Source organism: Acomys minous, assembly GCF_964271855.1.
Source record: "Acomys minous genome assembly, chromosome: 6".
NCBI lineage: Eukaryota > Metazoa > Chordata > Mammalia > Rodentia > Muridae > Acomys > Acomys minous.
Window position 1 is genome coordinate 90,883,353 of NC_140487.1, and position 24,391 is coordinate 90,907,743.

A 24,391-nucleotide genomic window follows, 5' to 3' on the forward strand; every position below is an offset into this window, starting at 1 on the left:
TTTGTTTTGATTTTGTGTTTGCTTTTCCGACGCAGACTAAAGCTGCCTTAGAGCTCCTTGTGTTTCCAAGGTTGACCTTGAACACTTGATCCTCTTTCTTCTACCTCTCAAGTGCTAAGAGCAGAGATGTGCCTATGTTTTCAAGGATAGAAAGTTTAAAGGATGACTGTAAGTGAAATCAAGACAGATAGGCTGGGGGCTGGAAGTGGAGCAAGCGTGGGAACAGAGACACAGGCTCCACCAGCAGGTACTCAATATATGCTCAACCACTGTTCTCCATGTATCAGGCAGTGTGAGGACAGCAGGGTATCAAGCTACCCTTTCAGAATTCACAAGCTAGCAGGAAAAGAAGTGAGGGGAAGTGTGTGTGTGTGTGTGTGTGTGTGTGTGTGTGTGTGTGTGTGCGCGCATGCGCGAGTGCGCGCTAGATGTCTGGTTAGGCTAGGCTGGATCAAGAACATTTAAGACTATGGATTTCAGATACCCTTGACCTTCATTCTCCACCAGCCACAAAAGATATTTAATATGAAAGGAAAGAAGCCTAGCACTTATAGGAGTCCTGCTGCAAAAATAAGTGCTTTCTATGCATTATCCTACTTAATATTCTACACCACTTTGAAGTAGGGCGACATGTCCTCGTTTTATAAATAAGAAAGCTAGGTTTAAGCTACTGGCTAGTGGTAGGATCTTTGTGATTCCAAAGTTTTTTATTCCACCTCCCGCAGGCCTCTACCCCTGCTCCAGCACACTCTTCTTTTATCCTTCCTTATGATCTCATTGGAATAATCCTCCTTTCACACACAAAACACACCATTTGTGCGCTCTCTCTCTCTCTCTCTCTCTCTCTCTCTCTCTCTCTCTCTCTCTCTCTCTGTGTGTGTGTGTGTGTGTGTGTGTGTGTGTGTGTGTGTGTGTGTACACAACATATACTTGTGCCTTACTCACATTTCTCTGCATGCAGGTACCAACTGTGAGCTAAGGGAGATTTGATTACTTCTGTCCAATTAATGCTCCGCTCATTCTCGCCGTCTCCTTGTGATTAGAATTAATTGCTGCTGATTACACTGTGTGGAAGGAAAGGGAAGGCGATCAGCAGTTCCACTTGGGGGACCAAAGCATTGTAATGCAAAACAAAACTGCTCCCAACAAGGACTTGAATTAGAAAACTCTCTCGGTTCGAGAAAGAGTTGGTATTTTGTGACCAAAATCAATATTCTATGATCCTACACAGGCAAAAGAATAACTCGCCCACATTCTGGCCAGCAGGAAGGATAAAATGAAATGAAGCAATATGCTCACTCAGAAAGCCGGGGCTGTGTGGGAAAACTGTTCTTGCAGTGTTGCAAAGCTCTTCCACACCCGTAAACTCCGGAGCTTTATGAGACAAACACTGAGGTCTTCTGTTATCCAAAATGGGGCAGCACATAATAGAAACCAGCTCACTCGACCAAAAGGAAAGAAACCAGCTCCTGGAGTTTTCAGTCCGAAGGAGCATAGGTTTTTGGGTGCTATTTGGGGACTCACCAGGTGAACTTGATGTGTCAGGTTCTTCATCCTCAGTGCCCTGTTGTTCCCAAATGTTGAACCCATTCTCCTACATGCCCTTCCCTGGTACATGCAATACAGCTGCAAATAGTGACTGGCAGATATCCCACCGCCTTAGAATTAAGAGCTGTGTGTGTGTGTGTGTGTGTCTGTATGTGTGTGTGTGTAACAAATAGATATCATACACATTTATAATATGTAAATATTGTGTATTTATTATTTGTAACACAAACATATATATTATCTCCAGAGATAATAAACCTATAAGGAGAAAAGCCTTATTTGGAATCATGGTTTAAAGATTCCAGTCCATGGTATACCTACTGTTTTGGAGGCTTTGGTGACAGTTATAGATGGCAATAGTGGGACAATAATGGGGAAGACATTGTGAAGTGATTTTGTTCACACCATGGCCAGGAAAATAAAAGACAGCAGAAAGAAGGAACTGTACTGTGCACCTTATGACCCAAGGCCCTCTAACCAGGCAGAGCCTCTTAAAAGGTCGTACAACTTCTCAATAACCCCACACTAGAGACCAAGTCTTCAACACAGGGTCCTTTAGAAGATATTGAAGATACAAGTTACAGCAACGGTGATTCTTGCCACAGGCTCAGAACGAAGTGTTCTTGACCACATGCTGTACCTAACAAATATCTATGGCAAGACACTGAGTGCATGATCAGCCAGGGCAGACTTGATTCTGTTCTAACCAAGAGTCAGCCCCTCATGAACTGTACAAGCTGAATTTAGAGATATATGAGGAAATGGAGCATCATGGGTAGGGACAACATTAAGAACAGGAAAATCAAGTAGAAAAAGGCTACCCTTGGGCACCCTCTTGCACAGATAGTTGATGATTCTCTAATCATTGGGGTACTGCTAAGTCTAGAAAAGAGCAAGATTGACAAAATTCAAGGAAGATAGAGTGTGTGGATCGAGATCTAAAAAAAATACAAGATTGACTTCTGAGCATCTGTTTTGGCTAAGCTCCGTGCTAGCTGCTTTTGCATTCATTAGACTGTTCACTCTCCATAAACTCTCATTAGTACTACTTTATTGCCATCTTTCACATGAGGAAATTGGGGAGTAGGGTACAGACCACCTGTCATCTGTCTGAAGTTTATTTATTCATTTACTTGTGATATGTTAGGCTTTGGGGAAGCCAGTATTATGAAAAGGCAGGCTCATCCCTCGAGGAAGTCAAGGAAGTCTAACGGGGAAGACTGATGGACGCAGAGCAGCAGAGATATGGTTCAAGGGGCCACATCCCAGTGGCTCCCAGGCACAGGCTTCAGGTTTTCTGCTCAACATAAATATAGAGCCTTGCGTGGACAGCTTGTGGTTCAAGAGGAGATTGTTGGACTCATAGTGTACCGATAGCTCGCTAATTGCCAAAGGAACATGACCATTGCACCCAGAGTTCACCTGCGTGATGTCAATCATCATCTCCTCCTCAGAACCCTTTTCATTTCTGCAGCCAAGTGAGAATCATGTCGCTGGCTCTTTTGATGCAGCTAGCAAGGCTTCCTTCTCTTTATTTCAGGATCTCTCACTTTGACAGAATAAGAGTAAAAGAGAAAGAGGTAGGTCACATCACCTTTGTAATGTTGGCCTATATACACAACCCTGTTCCCTACAGAACTTTTTTTTTCACAACTATATTATGCACTTACTACCAGGGGGGGTGAACTTCATTTCTTCTCTCTGTGAAGTCAGGAGATAGCATCAGTCCAGAGAGGAAGGGACCAACTTTCCTTCCAAATGCCAATCATCAGTAATGATCGTTGTTTTTTGATACTAATATTTAATTGAACACAAAATTTAACAGATACCAGATACCCTGATAGACACAAGGGAAGTACATGAAACAAAGAAGGCACAGGTTCTGTGGTCAGGAATCTTAATAGTCTAGGAGGATAGAAAAGTGTTTAAAGTGCACATTCAAATATAAAGTCATAGTCATTGAGGAGTTTGTGAAGAAACACTAAATAGCCAGGAGGTAGGAAAGGCTTGATTGAGGAACTGACCTCTGGGCCTGAGTTAGTATAAAGAGTTAGTAGTAGTTACCTAGAGGCACTGAGCCAGAGTCTGGCATAGCCTTTCAGGCAGGGGGAGCTTGAAGGGACAGAAGTAAAAATTTCCTGTTGCTAAGGAATGCAGGATAGGGTGAGATCTAACCTGATTTGTTTTCTTATTGTCAAAATAGAGTTAGGGACAAGAAACAGGCTTAGTTTAGATCCTAACATTGCATTTATCTTGGTTAGCACTTATCAGGGAGAGAGAGAGAGAGAGAGAGAGAGAGAGAGAGAGAGAGAGAGAGAGAGAGAGAGAGAGAGAGAGAGGACCCCTTCAACATTAAATTTCCTCTCTGAGTCTTGCTTGCTTACTTTCCTCTGCCATGGTAGCCATTGTCCTGTATTGCAGTTTTATCTGGCTGTCTCTAAGGATTGTTCAAGAGCAGGGCCTGAACTCGGCTCTGAATCCTCAGCACGCACTATGGCATATTTCACAGCGGATACTCAATGCATATCAAATAACTAATGACTTCACCTTTTAAAGTGAGCTGTGGCACAGTCATAAGATTATTAAGGGTATGGGCCGTGTAGCTGCTCAGACTGGTTGAAGTTGTAACGCTGCACCTGTTGGCTCAGTGGTAGCAAACAAGTAGCCTCTCTGAACCTGTCTTCCTCCACTGTAACATGGGGGTGACAATCTACTCCACTCATGTGTGACCAATACAGGAAGCCGGCCCGATAGTAGAAAAGAGTAACTGATTACAAATGTTAATTATATCTCCGAAATTTCAAGCTTAAGATAATAGCTAAAAAGAAAATAAAACAAGAAAGAAACTCATAAACTATCCGAGCCAGGAGGACCCTAAAAAAGAAAAAAGAAAAAAATCTTAATTTTCAGCCTAACATCCAACCCTTTCTAGGGATTAGATCATTGCTAACTTTTTTGGAGAGGATGCCCCGAAGCTGGATAGTAGACATTAGCTGGCCAATAATCAGCTCTTGTAACACCTTGGTGGTGAAAGCTGAAAATAATGCCAAGTCACCCTTGTTATATAAGTGGAGAAACAGAAACTCAGAATAGGGGTGTCAGTGGCCTATCCAATGTCCATGCAAGCTGAGACTCAAACACAGACCTTGACTCAGTAGTTTGGCTTTCCACAAATACCCTTGGGCTCTGCAGACTCATAGCCAGCCAGGAGTGAAGACACAGCAAAGAGAGTGAGTGTCTTTTAAAGATCCAGCACTCTCTAGCCCAGCCTCAAGCAAACCCTTCAGCAGACCTTAGGTTCTCAGTGCAAGGCTTGGTGCTTCCTCCAATCCTCAGTTATAGAATGGCTAGGACCCCAGTGGAATTTGCACCCAGTCAGAAGCCATCCTTGTAGCACTGCTCTGTGACTTCTAAACTCAGTTATCAGGCTCTTATTGAGGTCTAAGTAATGCAGATGTGCTTGAAACAGAGTCGGCCCATGGTTCCTCCAATACTACATTTAGCTTGACTTTACTTCCCTGTATTAGATCCATCCTAATCCCAGAAGAGGCAGAATCTGAGAGAGAAAAGGGTCAAAAATGCTAAGAAGGGCTAGAGAAATGGCTCCGCAGCTAAGAGCACTTGCTGTTCTTCCAGGGGACCTGACTTCAGTCCTCAGCATGCGCACTGGGTAGCCCAAGACCACCTGTAACTCCAGCTCCAGGGGATCCAGTCCACTGCCCTCTTCTGGCCTCCAGGGGCACTTACACAAAGTACACATACCCCCAACACAGACACATAGGAAGAAATCTATAAAAAGGAAGTGACAAGAAGGGGAATATTTTAGAAGGTGGTAACCTACTCAACAGTTTATATCCACAGGTCCAAAGAAGAGGTCCTTGGCATATGGAAGGATGCTAAAAACGGTAGGATATTGTGAATCCATTTCCTCAGAAAAGTCAAATATACACATATCATTTTTGTCTGCAGTATCGAAGGGTTCAGGACCCAGAGGCTTATAGCGAATCTGAGTTGAAAACCTTTGAAAATTGAGTATATCGGGCCCTCTTCTGATTTTACGTCTTGGGAAACTGACACAGATGGAAGAGGTCTGAGCCACACGAGGTTGTCGAGCTGCCAGGAAATGAAGCCGTCCAGGAGAGAAGCCTGGTTCCCTCCATGTTCCTCATGGATCTTGTCCCACTCTTCCCTGCCCATCTCCCTTCCTAAGACGCTACTGCATGGCCATTGACTTTTGTCGTTCAGTCTTGATTTAACTAGTCTCAGCTGAAACTTCTAAAAATACGTGTGAGATAAGGAAGGCCTGAGCATCTCACAGAGCAGCAGAGCCCTCGGGCTGAGTTGCCATCCTGGCCCCAGCCATCCCTGAACTGGGGCCCAGCTAGGCAGCCACAGTGGATTTAGGAAGCCAAATTTGCAGTCGATTTTCTGGTCAATTGAGGGAAAAGGAAACACTGCTGGGAAATGGCTGGTGCTTGGGGTGGAAGCAGAGGCGTGGCAGAATATCAGAACAGGAGGGAGTAGATAATGTCCCTCTGGGATGAGAACTGGGTCTCAAATAGACAGATGCCTGAAAAAGACTAGGAGCCTAGGGCAAATAGAGAAGAGACAGGCATCACAGAGAGAGAGCCATGCTGGAGATGGAGGGAGGCCCTTCTGCAAAGTCAAAGTGAGGAGGGGTGAGCTAGCCCTCCCACAAGGCTCTCTCCTGGTGGCATGTGGCATCGTCTGTGGCAGTCCATCCAGAGATTGCTTGTCTCAGCTAGAGAAGGTAAGGCTCTGCACAGCAAAGCTGCTGCTCACTGCTCTCCTTCCCCTGTAGCATGTCCACTCTGCCGCCTCTAGGCCAGTGATTCTTACCCAGGAGTTAGGTTACCCCCCACAATTCAGTGGGGAGTCCTGGGTAACGTTTGAGGGCCGCTTTGGTTTTCACAATGGGTGAGCACTGCTGCCCTCTAGTGGGAGAGGCCAGGGCTGCTGCTGAACACCCTAGTGTGCTCAGGACAGTCCCACAGCACAATAATGCCTGGATTAGAAACTGATCAACCTAGAACCCTCTCTGCTTTATTCACTCTATGTAAGCATAGACTGTTGTGTGTAACCAGCCTAGCAGGCAGGAAGTGCCTGATAGATGTCAGCTGAATGAACCAGTGAATCAAGACTAATGAATGATTCCAACGTGCCCAGTGTCTTCTGAAGTTCACAAGCCCCTGCAAAGCCACCCTACCTAGAACCAGGCATTGTCATTTCTGAGATCAGATACATACCTGTTCTAGTCCAGATAACATATAACCTGAATTTTCTTCTGACTTCCCTAACAGAGTGGCAGGAGCCACCTTCCTGCCTATTAAAATTGTCCTTATCTAGTTGGCCAGAAAGGACATCTCAGGTCTGAACAGAGCACAGAGAGAGGGAGCATTATTAGAACTGGGTCATCTGGTACAGCCTGAAGCCAGTTTTATAGGCACACAGGATGGAAACAACTTAGGAAGTCTTATCTTGGATATCCAGAGCAGAATCTCAAGAAGAATTTCTTCAACTCTTCTCCCCGTCTCTCCGGCCTTTTCTTTCTTCCTCTTCCCCTGGTGTTTTGTGTTTAACTCTTTCTTCCTGCTTCCGTTAATAATCCAGTCATGTGCTCATCATTTGTAGAGACCATTTTTGAACTTGACAAAGCTCTGTTCTTGAAGAGATCACACTTTGTTGGAAATTCAATTTCATAGACTGCAGTGACAATTTTAAAAGCTGCTGTGTGCCACATTCGGATATCTAATTTCTGTCCAACATGGTAATCCTGGGGTGTGGTCAGTATTTTCCACTTAACAGATGAGAAAGCCAAAGCTTGGAAAAGTAGATTGTCCATGGTCACACAGCTAAACATACAGAGGAAAGGCTTAACAGCCATGCTTTCTAAACCTACATTTTAAATAGACAATGTTGTCAAGAGACAAGAATTAGCCCATTTTAATGGAAGACCATGAAAGTCAGATGTGAGAGTGTGCATCTCATCCTGTAGATGTCAGGAAATTAGTATAGAGTTGAAGGTCAAGGAACCACAATATTAACAGTTGTGGTAACAATAGTCTCATCAAAGCTGGAAGAAACCGAAGACCCAGAGGTTATTCAGGAGTCTGAGACATGGGGACAAAAACATGGATGTTCATCCTGGCACTCCCCAGAGTCTTCATCCTTGGCAGATGAACTCGGGGTGAGTGAGTGGGATGAATAATGATGGCCAAAGACAAGTAGATCTCCACCCCTGAGACCTGTAAGTGTTACCTTTTCCACAGAAACAACCTGCAACATTGTTAGGGGTCTGCTTGTGTAGTGTTGAGTTTCTATTTAGATGCCTGGTGTGCCTTTTCTATGGTTTTCTAGCATTGATAAGTCAGTTTGAGCACGTGTGCTATGCTCAAGTGTAAGATAGCTGCTTTATCTGTAGGTCTCCTGAGAGTGGTGTTTCCGGTCCATGGGTTGGAGACAGCACATGTACCATCTGAGGTTAGTCCCCAAGTTTGTCAGCAGCCTGTGTACTCGAAGACTTTGGAAATGATCAATATTAAGGTCCCTCAAAATGTCATATCCACAGTGATTGTGCTATTTCTCTTTGCTGTGGGTATGGAGTAAAATATAGTTTCTTTCAACCAGTCTAAGCAATAGCTCAGAGGAAAAGCATCCCCCCAACCCAGGGCACTCCAGATGCAAAAAACCAACAATAATGACACCACCAAGGAAAGGAAGGAAGGAAGAAAGGAAGGAAGGAAGGAAGAGAGAAGAAAAGAATCAGAAATAGTAAACTGAAAACCAATTTACAACAACATACGTGGTACACAATTTCATCCTAGTATGTGGAAGAAAGAGACAAATAAATCTCTGTGATTTAGAGCCCAGCTTGATCTACATCATGGGATTGATGCTAGCCAGAGATGTACAGTGAGACCCTATTTCAAAAAAACAACAAACAAATAAGTATATCTGTGTTGTCAGATTCTCAGCCCTTGTAGTAACACTGAGATAGACCTTTGTGAAGCCTTTCTGCTTCTCTGTGGTGTTTCTTTTTCCTGTCACATCATTCTTGGAGGACAGTTTCTCCTTTGTTGGCCGGACTCCTCTTACCAGTGGAGTTGCATGGAGGATAATTCTATTCTGTTACCTAACTCTCATTAAGCACTGGTGGTGAACACCTTTAATCCCAGCACTTGAAAGACAGAGGTGGGCAGATCTCTGTGGATTCAAGGTCAAACTGGTCAACACAGAAAGTTCCAGGACAGCCAGTTATACATAGAAACACTGTCTTGAAAAACAAAACAAAGAAGAGGAGGAGGAGGAGGAGGAGGAGGAGGAAGCCTTGAGATAGGAGCATCTTATCTTGAGATGGGAACATAGTATCTTTTGCGGGGCACAGGGTTTCTCTGTGTAGCCTTGGCTGTCCTGGATTCACTTTGTAGACCAGGATGGCCTCAAAGTCATAAAGCTCCATCTGCCTCCGCCTCCCATGCTGAGATTAAAGGCATGTGCCACCACATCCTCCTGCCTGGGAGCATGGTATCTTAGCGAGCGGGTCTGGCATTGCTCTCATGGGTTCATATATAAGGAGGCAGAAATTCAATTGATATGTGTGAGCTAAGGAAGAGCCTATGGACTAAGGAGACAGAGCCTGCAGTGATATAGCCACAAACCATGGAATGCCAAAAGCCAGAGAAAAGAAGGATTTCTCCCCTGCAGCCTCCTGAAGAAGTGCAGCCCTTGCAATCCTCCCTCCCCCATTTTTTTTTTCAGCTCAGAAAACTATGGACTCTGGCCTCAGAGCTTTAAGGAAACGCATGAGTGGTATTTTAAGACGCTGCATTTAATATGGAACCTCATAGTTGTCCTGAATTCTAATTCATTGCTGGATGCTACAGGGACCTTCCCCCTAGTCACAGGCTAGCCACATCCTGGTGAGGGTAGAGATGTGACAACTGAACTTTTGAGGGACCAACTCCCTCTCGTCTGTCCACTGCCTTCTCCTGTTTCTCTTTTTCTCACCCTGCCTCTCTAGCTGCTTCCTGCTTCCTGCTTTCCTTCCCTGTCCCACCATCTACTTCCTTCTACCTGCTCCTCCCTACTCCCTATCGTCTGTCTGTCTATGTGGCTTTCCAAATCTATTCTCTATCTTCTTGCCACTTGCTTCCCGTTTTTCCATATCTCTGCCCAGACTCCCTTTTCCTTCCATTTTCAAGCCTAACTCTATTATCTTTCTCTCCTTATCTTCCAGTTTCACCCTGATGAGTTTCTCTGAGTAGCTTCTTGTCTGTTTTGCATCTTTCTCTTTTGTTTGCCCTCCCTGACTTCTCTTCCTCCCCGCCCCCCACCTCCTCAATTCTTAGACCTCTTCCTCTCAGGGATGTCCGGGAGACTTTCTTACAGTTGCGAAGGCCTCTATGATTGTATCTGCAGCCTGAACCCTCACTTCAGAGCAGGATTCATCTGGTCAGGCATGCTCCCAACCAACCTTGTAGGAGGACTGGCAAGGGAAGCAGAGACAAAAGATGTTTCATCCCCGCATTGTTCTTCAGGCTTTACCTAGAGGTCTCTAGATAACTGCTTCTTGATATTCTAGCAGTGCTGTCAGCCTTACCAGAGAGAAATGGCTGTCTTTGGCATACTCCTCTGCAGAGTTAATCTCCCGGTCTAATGATGATCATCCATAGTGGGCAGGGATAGCACTAAGAATAGAGGAAGACTTTTTTTTTTAAAGATGTGTTTATTTATTATGTATACAGTGTTCTACCTGCATGTACATCTTCAGATCAGAAGAGGGCACCAGATCTCATTATAGGCCGTTGTGAGCCACCATGTGGTTGCTGGGAATTGAACTCAGGACCTCTGGAGGAGCAGTCAGTGCTCTTAACCTCTGAGCCATCTCTCCAGCCCCAGAGGAAGACTTTTAAGTGAAGTTTTTTAGATAGAAGATATGTAGGTGCTGAGCTTTCTGATTTGGAGGCAATATGACAGCCAGGGGCGTGATACTCTTAGGACAGGGTCTGACATATGGTAACATTTAAGAAACATGCAAATGAAAGAGTGAGTGAATGACCTTCAGTCTTCCTTGGGGCCAATACTAGATGTGCCTCTTGGGACAAGTGACTTGTGATGACGCATCAGCAAAAGGAGGGACAGTAGTGGAGCTGCATGTGGCACTCACTGAGGGGAAGAGGAAACAAAATGAGCTGTGAGGACCTTAGCACATGGCACTGCCATTCAGGGCTGGCCACATGTTGAGTCGTAGTTTTGGTGGAGCCAAAGGGAGTGAACAGAATGCAACAGAGCTGTGGTGTAGCGAGGAATGGAGCAGAACAGTGCGAGGAGGCTCCAGACCCAGAGGGATGGTTGTAAGATTTGAGCTCTGAGGGTCGGAAACTGCCATGTATCAATATGTGCGTATGCGGAAGGACGCATCCCCAAGGTTCACTTTTGTCCCATTTGTGACCAGGTGGATGTGACAAGTCCAGCTCTTCCTCAGCTTGGCCAGCTTCTCAGTCTCCTCCAAGTGCATCGCAAGTCTATCTTTTTGTTGAAGTCCCCTCTACTGAAGACCTTGCTTAAATGCTGTGGTTGCCTTGCACTGCCTATCCCCTGGTCTTTATCTCAGTGCTGATCACCTTCTGGCATAGTCCGTAAGTTTACATTTGTTTCCCGTGGCTACAATGTAAGCCCCACAAAGATAGGGGTTGCTCATTACTTTTCACTGAGTAGCAGTGGTTCCTTAGTAATGTTTGTGGAATGGAAGGATGAGGAGATGGGATGTCTAAGCGCATTGTATTACATTTACTCACAGAGAATGTAGGCTCAGAAGAGTGAAATGGCCCAGGTCACAACCCTGTGGGCTCTGAATCCTAATACATGTGCTCATACAGTGCTCCAGATCTGAAGCCTGAGACAAGAGAACAGAGGCTTCTTCAGTCACTGTTAGTCTCCTTGAGCCCCTGAGAGCCCCTGAGAGCACCTGAGATTCCTACTATCTCCACAGCATCCAGGTCCCCACATCCACTCCCTGGACCATAATTATTCTCCTGCTTCCACACTTGTTTCTGATGTTTAACATGGCAGTGATCTCTTACAGAGATAAATTAGGCTGCGCCCTTTGCCTGCGTCAATCTGACCAGTGGCTCCCTCTCCCAGTTAGAAGGATCAGACTCTCTACAGTAGCCTGTAGTGAGACCTTCTGAGCTCTCCCCATTGCATGTCACTCTTCCTCAGCCACTTTCAAATTTTCTCTTCCCTCAGAGGACCTTTCCCCTGTACCTTCTCAATTCACAGGTGATGCTGCACACCTCCCCACTGTTGGTTCATATGTCTCCTTCTGAGAGAGGCCATTCATACCCCCATTATCCTCAGGTACTGACTACATTTTCTCATAGCACTGTTAGAATTACAGTTTCATACTTTACCAAGCTTTTTGTGCTTTGTGATACGCCTCCACTTCCAGCCATAAGGACCACTGTTTTGCTTTGCTTTGCTTTTAGCAATCGTGCCCCCAAATCTTCCACAAAAACTCTGAAAACAGTAGGCGATCAGTGAATATATGTTAATGAAAGAATGAATGATAGACTCACCCCCGGGGGGGTCTGGCCCCTGCTGTACCACAGCCTCACCCTTTGCTCTCTACACTTCAGCTGGGTGAGATTTCGGCCTCCTCTATTGTCTTTCATGTCATGTCATGATCCCTGGCCACACTAGTGTTTCGGCTGACATGTACCTCTACCACTCCCCCCCCCCTTTATTTTATTTTATTTTATTTTATTTATTTATTTATTTATTTATTTTGGCAGTACAGAGATTGAACACTGGGCCTTGCTACATGCTAGGCAAGTGGTCTGCCACTGGGCTGTATTCTCAGTCCCTTTCTCCCCTTTTGAGGGTGTCTTTATCTTTCAAACCTTACTTACACATCCACCCCACTAAAGCCTCTACAGTTTCTCCACTCGGAATTCAGTTTCCCTCTACATGGGAAGAGAGTTTTGTGTTTGGATTTATGATCACAGTCCAGAGAAGAGACAGCACACACAGGCTGGGGAGATCCTGGAGTTTGATGCTACCTCCATCAAAGAATGAGACTATGTGTTCATAATATAAACCCTGTTTTCTTATCTATGAAATGCATACAGACTCATGCTTTGGTCTTGCTGGATTGTGGTGAACGTTGGTGACAGTAACTGCATCGCACAGAGCACTTTGCAGAAAACAGTAGCCGCTTTTGTCGAGGTGGCAATGTAACTAACTAACCACCTACTTGTTGAAATAGTTAACTGGGGTACATTGGTTTACTCCTCTAGACTTGAAAATGAATTTCTCCAATTCATCTTGTTTTAACCCCACCCTCTGATATTCTTCACAGCAGTGTACCCATGGGAAGACCCCTAGAGATGTATGAACCAATGCATGGATGGATGGAAGGATGGATGGATGGAAAGATGGATGGATGGATGGGTGGATGGATGGATGGAAGGATGGATGGATGGAAGGATGGGCAGATGGATGGATGCATGAAGACCAAAGAACATGTCTAATCTCCCATCACTTGTTAAAGACCCCATGAGATAGGAGGCTGTGCTATGATAGTTCTGGGCAGAAGTCACTGGATTAGTTCAAATTTCTAAGCACCCCAGCTGACTGAATCCATTCTCCATCCTTCGCAATTTAGGTTCCCCGCCCCACCTGCCCTGATGGCTGACCATTTCCTGCCATCTGTGAGAAATAGACCAATGAATTGAACTTGAGGATGTAAAGATTTTCAACATATAGGCTATCCCGAGAGTTTTGCGGATAATGGATGGCTGTGAGCTTTCATCCCAGTTTTTCCCCCTCTTAATACTGTGATATATTGAAAATGGCCTAGCCAAGAAAACCATTGCGTCTCTTTACCTGGATCTTAAATCTTTCTTCTAGGACAGCTTGGTTTAATTGAAAATGTTCAATCAATCTCTACTCTCCTTCACCTTTGTTCTGCTCCTTCGCTCAATCAGGGCCAGTGAAGGGAATAATCCAGAGTGAATATGGCTTTGCAACTAGAGGGGAGAACGGAAAGCGGGCTGTCGCCCCAGACAAAATGAGACCCACCTTTAAAACTGCCTTTGCAACAGAGCCCATCCAGAATGATGAGCACCAGTTCTGTGGAACAGCCCAACTCCTTTATAGACACTCAAGTTGATGGTGAGCAAGGTAGCTTCCATGGTGCCGTGGGTCTGGCTCAGTATACACAGTAAGGTACAGATCACGCTTCTTTCTCTCATTCATTCATTCATTCATTCATTCATCCATCCATCCATTCATCCATCCATCCATCATTCAGTCAGCCCTGTGCTACATACAGCTTCACACAGCAGCCAAACAACCCTGTGAAACAGGCATTTCACAGACTAGGACGTACGCTCAGGGAGATGGAATGGCTTGTGCAATATATCACTCAGTATCTAGTTCTATATGTGTCAGGCACTCTTCCCCTAAGATTTGTGGCTTGAAACAAAGCTATCCTTTCGTGTCCTCTGTGGGTCAGATATTTGGGTGAGTCTCAGTGGGGAGGGTTCTTTGGTGGATGTCTGATTCAGGTGTAGGTAAACAGTGCCTGGGGCTGGGATGACAAGAGTGCTATCGACGTGAAGGCAGACCAAGAGTCTATTCTTGGTTTCTTTGCATGGTCCAGGACCTTCGGGTGGTCAGTCTGCTCACCTGTAAGATTGGGACCCTAGCTCAAGTATTCCATAATGGAAGATACAGTTACTTTGCCTTTTCTGACCTTGCCACATAGGTCTCACAATGTCACTTCTCCCACTTCTGTTAATATTTTGGTTAGAAGCCAGTGGAAAGTCTGTGAAGATTCAAGGAGAAAGAATATAAGACTCTGAAGGTCATATTAGAACAGCATGTGAGACCAGAGATAATGTTGCAGATGTCTTCGGAAATTAAAATCTGCTATCCATAGCATGTGGCAGAACCAGGATTTGGGTTAGACATGTCTCCTTCAAAAAGCGTTTGCTGCAACTTACCAGCTCAGTCCACAGGGACCTCTCATCTCTCCCTTGCCCTGCAGCTATTCTTTTCAACACACACATATCCATGATTTGGTGCCTTCAAGCCAACTAGAGACTGTCTGGGTTCAAGGAGCCAGCTTGTCTCTGCAGGCTCTGGCCGTGAGACAGCCTCTGGGGTCTGCTAGTCAGAGAGGCCATGCTCAGTGCCAGCTTGTGGACTTTTCAGAGAAGGGGACAGAGAAGGTCAGACACAGGCAGAGAAGGAAAGCAGGTGGCAGCCCCAGAGCACAGCAAGCCTGCAGTGCATCTCCCTGTCATAAATAACGGGCCTGGTGTTTTTCCTCCTCCCACCCCATTCTGACCTGGGATGACTCAAGCTTTGACAGAAAAGGTGCCTTCAAGTTGAGAAACAGCCCTGGGCAATGGAAACTCATAGTCTGGGATCAGACTTGCCTGGATTTGACTCATGACTCTACCTTTATCAGCTAAGTGGCACTGGAAAAGTCCCTTTGCTAGAGCCCAAGAAAGATAAAGAAAATGCTTGTTTAGATGCATGTGTGAATGGAAAACTACTTCTGCACTCTTGCTCATGGCCTTCTACAAGGCCTCCTCTGCTGCCCTGTCTTTCTAGTCCAGCTGAGAACAGTCCTTCTCCAGAGACTCACTTGGACCAGCCTAAGGCTGCTGCTTCTCCACATACAACCCGGCATACCTCAGCTCTATGTGTTGCTGTGTCAGGCTTGTGAATATTGTCCACAAGTAGATCTGGGCTCCAGATGGTTTATTAGGTAAGAGAAAGATGGATACAAACATGCAGGTCCCAGAGAAGCAAAGCCTAGGTTTACATCCTAAAGGCTGGAGCACTTATAAGGTATCTAGCCTTGGGGGAAGTCACTTATACTGTCCGAACAGTGGGAACAATAATAGACTTCTCTTATTGGGTTGTTATGAGATTGCCTAGCACATACTAAAATGCTGCTTAGCTTTTGGCTGTCATGATTGTGTGTGTGTGTGTGTGTGTGTGTGTGTGTGTGTGTGTGTGTGTGTGTGTTTTCATGTTACTTCCAGGCAAGCACATACGTATTTAGATGATTGAGTCAAGCCCAGATGGCCTCTGCCTCATTTTGTACAGGCTGAAGGAGCTATTGAGAAGAAAGACTGATTGAAATACCGTATTGCTGAATAATCTGATTGGAAGAGGGCTATAAAAAGATACCATGGGAAATCTAGGGAGCCCTTATCCCAGCAAAGGAGCCAAGGAGGATGTACCCATTGACATGATAACTGAACCAAGTCAATTGCCTCTGGAATGTGCTATCACCACTACCCTAACTCTGAAGGCTGAAAAGGAGGTGGCCCTCCCTATAAGGCATGCTGGCATGGTGGTCTGGTGGGATGTATGGTGAACAAAGACCTAGGAGCCACAGGATTTGAAGAGTGGGAACTGCAAAAGGCGGGGGTCGAGGGGAGTGGGAGGCAGCAAGAGGAGAGCTGAGAACATAACCAAGGGCCAAGCTGTAAACAGCCTTGTGAATTTCACCAGAAATTTGTACTTTTAAGGCAATTTGAAGACACTGAAGATTTTAGTCACTGAGTAACACCATCAGGTTTGCAATAGTGAATATATCCTCTGACTTCATTATCAAAAACATCCTAGAGGGGTCTATTCTGGGACAGGAGGCCCAGAGAACAGGAAGACAATTGTCCAGGGGAGAAGTGATGCCGACCTATTCTGAGGTGGGCATAATCAAGAGATGGGAAGTTTCATGGGGAAGGGTGACAGCTTGGGTGTTTGGAGCTGATGGAGGAACCGCCGTGAGTAAATAATTTTCACCCTGTTAGAAATGATATACGCTCTAAATGAGGTCAGTTCTAAAGCCATGGAGGTAGGAAGCAAGGACAACACTCGCAGCCCTGGAGTGACAGCAAGGAAGATCCTGGAAAATCTACTGAAGAGGGAAAAATCTAATTGGAGAATCCATGGCTGTATGGGTTTTATTTCTACTTCTATTTTTTTTTTTTTATGACTAGGCCTCTTTTCACCCTGTTTCAGTCTCTTTTCAAAGTTGCATCTTAACACACACCTGCAGATATGAAGCTCGGGAGGAACGTGGCAAGAACCTTTCTCGACTATTACCGCCTGAACCCCCTGGTTGAGAGAATGCCAATCCCCATGCCAAGACTTCGGTAAGTGGTAGAGTCAAGTAATCAGGCTTGGGCCCTGCTTCACTGGATCTAGTTTTCTCATGGTCCTCAGCTTCTAACCTATGTCACAGGAAGGGCAATCCCAGCTCTGCCACAAGAACCATTGTGGGTCCTAAACATAAGGCATCCATGAAGCTTCATTTCCAACAGCTTTAGGAAGGTCATCCCAGATCGCCAACCAGATTACCATGGTCCAGGGCAAGTAAGTCCCTTGACTCAGCAGGTTGGTCAGGCCAAATGATGCCTCAGGGTCCACTATCTATGATGCAATAAACTGCATCTCTGAGCTCCAATCCACAGATTGGAATATATTCAGTATCACAGTATAATCAAGTGATACACTGTCTCCATAGTGGATCATTTCATTTCAGGCCCACCATAGGAATCTCTAGGGTTGGGGTATTGCTTGGGAGCCAAGATCAGCCACTGATCTAAGTTAGTCTGGCTGTTCACATATTCCACCCTATGTGATAACTCATCCTCTAAGGTTTCTAAATAGACTCCAATTCTTCAGTCCCCTAATATATAAACCAAGCACCGTTGTACACATTTTCCCATTATTGTGAGGTCTATATTCAAACACTAGTGCTAGGTGTACAAGTGCCCCAACAGTCTGTGATAGCCCCCTTCCCTCAACACTTGAAGGTTTGGGCTACAGAGGACACACCCCTAAGAAGTTCCATCTCACTCCTCTGATGGACCCACTTGTAGATCCAAGGAGGAGAGAAGACTGGGATGGGAGAATCCATCTTGTCTGAGGGTTGAACAGCAGCTGGAAGTGCTGGGAGTTCCCATGTGTTCTGGTAGAGCACTCAATGAACATCTTGACAAGGACATCCAATGGCCTGTGGAATGTGCTAGCACCACTACCCTACCTCAGGGCCTCATCTCCTGTTCCTCTAGTGGTCCATGCTCCTGGAATGATATGGCAATGTCCAACTCTCTCCTCTTGCCAGACCATTCTTTCCACTGATGTTCACCATGTACTTTGATGCCTCGGGAGCTTAGCACATTGATTCTTCCTCCATCACCTATTATTATTAATAAAAATATAAGTCACTGTTACTTATTGTATGAAGCACTTTGTGTACACGACCTTACTTAGTTCATGTGTATCTTATCTTGCACTTTAAGAAAAGGAGGAAAGGAACAGAAGATTGCCTGAGGTCACGATGTCAATAGCACAAGGAGAGTTTCATGTTCCAAAGCCATGTGAACGCTCCTGCAGTGGACTCTCTTGTGCTCCTATGAGTGTGATGGGGTTTTAGGCAAATATTTTGACCTCTTAACGTCTCTCTACACCTGCCTCTTAAACATAAATAATAGCAACAACACAATATGGTTCTGAAAATTAGAAGCAAGCTTTGGGCAATTCCCAGTACACAGTAGATGCCCCCATATGTTTTCAATTTCTGCCAGCTTGTGATAGCCTGTGATAACTTCCTTGATTTACCTGGTTGGGCTGGCCCAGGCTCTATAATTCAGTGTGATGTTCCTCTCTAAGGCCTAATCCACACAGTCTTCAGGGCCATGTGCTACAATGACACCTGGTCTCAGATTCAGAGCAGATCATCTTTAGATTTTACTTCCATCACTCTGGGGTATTAAAAGGCCCTACAGGATGATTTTCTGATTCTTCTCCATCCCCTTGCAGTACCAGCCTGCCCTGCACAGACCTGCATGGATATGCCCATCACTCCTTCACTCATATACCTATGGAAGACAGCACATTGTACCCCACTCTGGTGGGAGGGAGGGACAGGATGAGTTGGTGGTTAAGGTATGACCCTGCCTTAGAGGAGCTCAACTCCAGAGGAAAGTGCTCAGTTCATTCTTAGAAGTCACTCTTGATTGGCTAAAGTTCTTAAACATTTAAAGCTTTGCAAAACTCAAAAGACTTCTTAGAATCTCATTTACAAGTTAATTTAGGGATTATCTCTTTTGGGTCCTCTGTCAGCCTGCATAAAAATTTTCTTCATCCTTCACCACTTTTTCCTGCTACGTGTAATGGTCACAGATCAGTGAAATATTGCTAACAGTTTGGGCAGGAGGCTTTGCGGAACATAACAGAGGCAAGGACCATGAGGCCCAGGGAGCAGAAGGGCTATCAAAGTCTAATAGTTAGAGTCCAGATGAGAGCCCAGGGCCTGACCCCTCTGTAGGGTACTTAGCCTCAGTCAAGAGGGGTTCTTCCAAATGGGGAGGGGGATTGAAACAGAGTCAGAGTGGTTGGTGGATGTTTTCCTCCCAAGAGCCTCTGCTTTCAAGTGCTTACAGCACCCACACTCTCATACCCTGAGCTTTGAGCTCTTCTTCTGCAAGACTCCTTTACTCACTAGGCCACAAGCTTAAAGACTTGAGGCAAATATACCCAACTCTTCAATTCGGAAAAGCAAATTAGCTCCCTACCTACTCTGTATCCCTGCTTCTGGGCCTGGGTCAGCCCCTATGAGGCCCACTCAACTCCAGATTGGTAAGCAATCCTTTTCAGATTGAAATCCCAAGATTATAGGCTCCTAGTTCTTCTTTGGGATTTGAATGCTTAGCCCTTTTGTATTATTTTCCACCCAAGCATCAAATTGCTTAAGTGAAAGAGCAGTTCTGATTGTAAAAGAAAATTACATGTTTTGGCTCAAAATTAATCTTTGTTTTCTCCCATATCAATGGATAATTGCCATATGACACTTTCTACCCATTTGCTGTTGGAAGCCTGTCAGCATTCTGGGGTGCTGGGCTACTCCTCAGAAAGGAGTCCTAGGGAGAGGCAGCAATGGGGGTATGAGAACTTGGCCTCAGCACTGATTAGTAAAATTAAGACCCTATATTTATATTTAACCACAGTGTCATAGCCATAAAGCTAAAACCAAAGGGAATAAAATTAGACAGAGAAAATGGATGGGCCAAGACTACTTCTGTGAGTGAACAGACCATGAACATGGAGGTAAGTGGCCTTGACCAAGGGTACCTCTGCAGGTCTGGCTTCTCTGTTAGACAGGGTCATTCCTGAATCCTTAGTGCCTGGTGTAGAACTTGCACATGTTAAGGCCTAAATAAGCTCTGAAGTCAACTGAGTATATAGTGGTAGAACTGGGGGAAGTCACAAATCTTCCTTAAATTCTTTGCCCTATGGAAGAGTCCCAACCAGATGTCACTACACCCACACACAACTCGGAAAGTACTTGACAGATGGCAGACACATCCCAAGAAGGCTTCTGGGAGAAGGTGAGATTTGGATATGAAGAGTTGAGATCGATGCAGTAGAAAGGAAATGATGGTATCCCAAGTTGGGAAGGCAACAAGAAATGGGACCCAACAAAGGCTACAGCAATAATAAGACCAAAGTGGTCAGAGAAGTGATGAAGAGATGGTAAACATCAGACCCAAAGCATATTTCTATTTACCACACATCCCAGAAGCACCAAGCCTGACTTGGGAATTAGTGAAAGTAAACACATCAAACTCCAAGTCCTATGACATATACAGATGTCCAGCCTCCCAGGAAATGATGTCTGGGGTGTAAAACAATGCCCAAAGAGCTGTAGAAGCCTTGAAAAGGTGGCTTCCAAAGCAGATGAGTCTAAAGAAATAGAGAAAGGAACATACATATGAGGTGTCTGCTATCTAGGGTCTCCTTTCCTTCTCTGTACCCCTGTCTTTGATTACAGTGGAACTTTGCCTTCCCAACCACCACAAGTCATTCTTTGCATTCTCACACTCCTTGCTAGCTACTGTACACACTATCACCATGTCACCATCTACCTAGAGCTGTTTCTGTAGCAAAAACTCAAGACTGTCTCTCTAGGGACCTTACATTTCCTTTGTCCTAAAAAAAAACCATACCTGTCTTGTGCCCTATTCTCCTTTGGAGTGTTAAGACTCATTCTCCTCCATGACCTATGGATGGATGCCATCATACAATATAATAACCTCTTCTCAAACTTTCGTCTCACCAAAATCTATGAAGCAGGAAAAGAAAACCATGTATACTCCTTTTTGGAAAAGGAAGAAATAGAGTTTTACGTCTAGGAAGGGACTCCTTTACATACTGTCTCTGAGCTGGGGACGTAGATATAGCACCTGACTAGCATGTGTGAGGAGGCCCTGACTTCCATTGTGAGTACTGCAAGCATAGCAACCTCTAGAAGATCGTGCTGTGTGTCTGTAGATGGCAGTCTAAGCAGGAGCTTTGCAAGACTAGAGTGCTAAGGGGCATGGGTTCTAGGCCCGACTCACCTGCACTAGAAAGTCTCCTAATGTTAGCCAGATCTTCAAGGAACCTATGTTTTCAAGCACTGAGGTTGGGGGAAGATATGCCAAGGCCAGACATCCCCTGTGAGTATGTGCTAACACCTACTCCATCTTCACTCGGTTTGTGGCTCATCAACCCTGAGTCAAGATAGCCATGCCAAGGTCAGGGCATATGGCCACAAGCCACATCTTCAGACCTAATTCAAAAGCCCACTCCGTTTCTATTTCTGTCATTCACCACTTCTGACTTCATGTTGTAATCTTCATTTTGAGTGGTTGCCTTGCACAGTATGGCCTCCACTAAGCCTAAAGAAGTTGAGGGCATTATCAATGCCTGTCTGTGTCTTTGACATGTCCAGAGGCTCTGAGGCCACAGTCAACAAATTACAGCAGGGAAGAGAAGACTCCTGGGGTGCCAGGTCATATTTTCCCACCTAACTTAACAACGCTGCTGGAAGACTGGGGCAGTGTATTCTCGTTGGACAAACAAAGCTGAGAGAAGTCCAGTTCCTTGCCCAAGGCCACACTTCTGAATTCAGCCAACGTGGGAATTCAGCACAGTTTCCAGTTCACAGTTCACAGTTCTTTTTATTTGTTTGTTTGTTCAGTTTGGTTTGTTTTTCAAGACATGGTTTCTCTGTTACACAGAGCCCTGGCTGACCTGGACTGTCACTTTGTAGACCAGGCTGGCCTCGAACTCACAGAGATCTGCCTGCCTCTGCTGGGATTAAAAGCATGTGCCACTATGCCTTGCCCTTCACACAGTGCTTTGGGGCTTAAAATTAAGCCCAGTTTTCCTACCGGGAATAAGTCTTAACCCAGTGACTACATTAATCAATTTGTCAGTCAAAAATAAAATAAATAAGGCACCAAATGAGGTAAAATACAATACAATGGTGAATAAAAATAAGTTCCTGCTCCCCAGGAGCTCATTATCTCCTATGTGAGCAAATGGTAAGATTACTGTGCTGGGTACTGGGTGCTGGGTGCTGGATGCTGGATGCTGGGTACTGACTGCTTGTCTATAGAGGTAAAACAGACACAATTTTGTTCTCTGAGATCTCCAAGCATACTAAAAAGATGACATTATAAGTTGCTGTGATTCAGCTATACTGGGTAATAAAACTGGGAATCTGAAGTTCTTGGTGACCATACAGGGAACGATGTCACAGCCCTCCCAAGTGTGTTCTCTCTCTCTCTCTCTCTCTCTCTCTCTCTCTCTCTCTCTCTCTCTCTCTTCACTCCCTTTCTTATTCAAATGGGTTTTCCAAGCCCATGGGATCCCAAGACAAGCAGCATAATCCTGTTGGTCTCCTTCCAAATTTCCAGCCTATAGCTGTTTGTGTTTCCACCCCTTTCCCATGTGTAATGTGTTGAACGAGTTGGAATTAAAGTGGCGAGATACCATATTGGAGCTGTAAGAGAGTTAAATTTTCTCCCAGCCTAGAACGAAGCGATGTATTCACCCATCCATCTAGGCGTTGGCTACCCTGTCATCCATCATCCAGACGTCCATTGAGCTACCATGACTACTTTAAACCAGGCCTGTGCAGGGTTCTTGGGACACAGAGCAGAAGATGGCAAGGCTGCTGTACCTAGGATGTACCTAGGAGGCCGCTGTCCAGTGAGGGAGATGGTCGTGCACACCAGTGAATTCATTACAGCATGCGTATGTGCTGTCTTCTCTTTCTGTTGTTTCTCCTTTGCAGGAAAGAAAAGGCCCCTCCTTGCAAGCACCCACCCCTGCGGGGCTCAGCCAGCAACATTCCCAATGGCAAAGGGGACAAGAAGAGCTCACTGAACCACAAAGACCCTTCAACCCCCTTTTAAAGACATGGTGCCAGGAGGCATCATGGGTGCAATACCATGGATTCGTTGGTGGGGCATGAAATTAAGTACCCTTTCCCCGTGTCTAAGACAGGGGTTTTCAGGATAATGCATAAGCTGGTGAAAGGAAGTAAGGGAAAGAGAGAAATTTCATCATTGATTTTTCCCGTTTACCAATGGGAAATCAATCGTGAGCCTTCAACTCAAGGCTGAGCAGAATGTGAGAGTGGAACCAGGACTGCACAGTCTTTATCTTTCATGGCACAGAGGAAATCCTACATAGCCCTTTTAGGAGGCCCCATACTGTGTCTGGTCAGCTCTCTGTAAGCCCCTCTTCACCTTTTAAAGCCAAACAATCATGCCCCTGGTGACTTCACTTAAAATATGTTACAGTTGTTTCTGGTTTAGGAATGCAGTCTCCGTATTTTCTGAGCCAAAGCAACAGCGTCATACATGCAAGCCAAAGGCAAGCAAGCTGTTGGGGACAATGGGGCAGAAAATTTGAAATCAGAGTGGTCTAAGAAATATGTTCACACTATCTATAAGGCACGTGCTCTCACACTCTCTCAAGCCCCAGCATGCAACTTAGAAAGCTGTTCTGAGAGCTATTTTTCAATTTCCTGGCTAGTTTAATTGAAATTCTAGCTCCCCAAACAAAAAAAAGCACTGCTCGTTCATTCCAAAGAACTACTGTAGTTAAGGTCTCCAATCCCCGGTGACAAGGATCAAAGGAGGTGAGCGCTGATAATCTGTAATGAGAACAAGGTGACTACCAGGTAAGGAGGCTACAAGAGACAAAGGAATGCACTCCAGGCAGGTAGGAGTGATAAAAGAAAATAACAGCAGAAGCAATTCCCAAGGGAAAGCAAGCCAAATATTGTGCATTTTCCTGAAGCTTAAAGTGCCTTTGTGTGATGAATGGGTCCAGTGGAGTCTACTCCCTTCCTGTCTGTGGAAGCAGCAGGCTGAGTCACCATGACAGCCTGCTAATTAAAATGACCTCCAGGAAATGAGGATTAGGAGATAGGGAGAGGGAGGGAGGCTCCAGGGAGTTAGGGCCTTCGGAACACAACTCCAGTTAAACATTCTTTGCGTTTGCGATGGAGATTTTCAAAGTTTGTTGCAAAAATCAAGAGCAAAGCTTTTTTTTTTTTATCATTCACATATTGGTTTTCAGAAATGGTAACAAAGAACCATATGTTAGTTTGCTATGAATGTTCCATTGTGTGTTATAGCAACCTTCCCAGGTTTGCATTGGCCAAATAAAGTGGTTTGCGCAGCACCTCTGTTCCCCTGAGTGTTCCTGGCACCGTTCCCTTTGCGTTCCCTACTCCCTGGAGGACAACCAGCCCACCCCAAATTAGAGTTAATCTCTTTGAGGTCAGGGGCTCTGTCAAGATGCAGAAAAATGGTGAGACTTGAACTCTCTGCAGTTCCTGTGTCAGAATGGTCAGGAGCTTACGAATTCACCTGGCGCAGCATCTACCAGGAGGCAGGTTTGGAGATGATAGCATCATTTTAGATAGCATTGAACAGGGGTGGATCATATA

At 45.2% G+C, this 24,391-nt stretch overlaps 1 protein-coding gene across 6 annotated transcripts in view; it reads left to right on the forward strand.

Annotated features, from left to right (window-relative positions):
* LOC311600411 (BEN domain-containing protein 5) overlaps positions 1 to 24,123 on the forward strand; it is a 1,156,253-nt gene extending 1,132,130 nt beyond the window's left edge. For 2 of the 6 annotated variants that reach the window (XM_084787055.1, XM_084787051.1), the window contains 2 exons: positions 16,652 to 16,748; positions 22,724 to 24,123. In XM_084787055.1, the coding sequence (XP_084643181.1) occupies positions 16,652 to 16,748; positions 22,724 to 22,844 (218 nt within the window). In that variant the 3' untranslated portion in view covers positions 22,845 to 24,123. Of the gene's footprint in view, positions 1 to 16,651; positions 16,749 to 17,477; positions 17,826 to 22,723 lie in introns of those variants that run through there. The other 4 variants (XM_084787054.1, XM_084787050.1, XM_084787052.1 and 1 more) reach the window with 4 other exon arrangements.
* Positions 24,124 to 24,391: the final 268 nt, after the last annotated feature.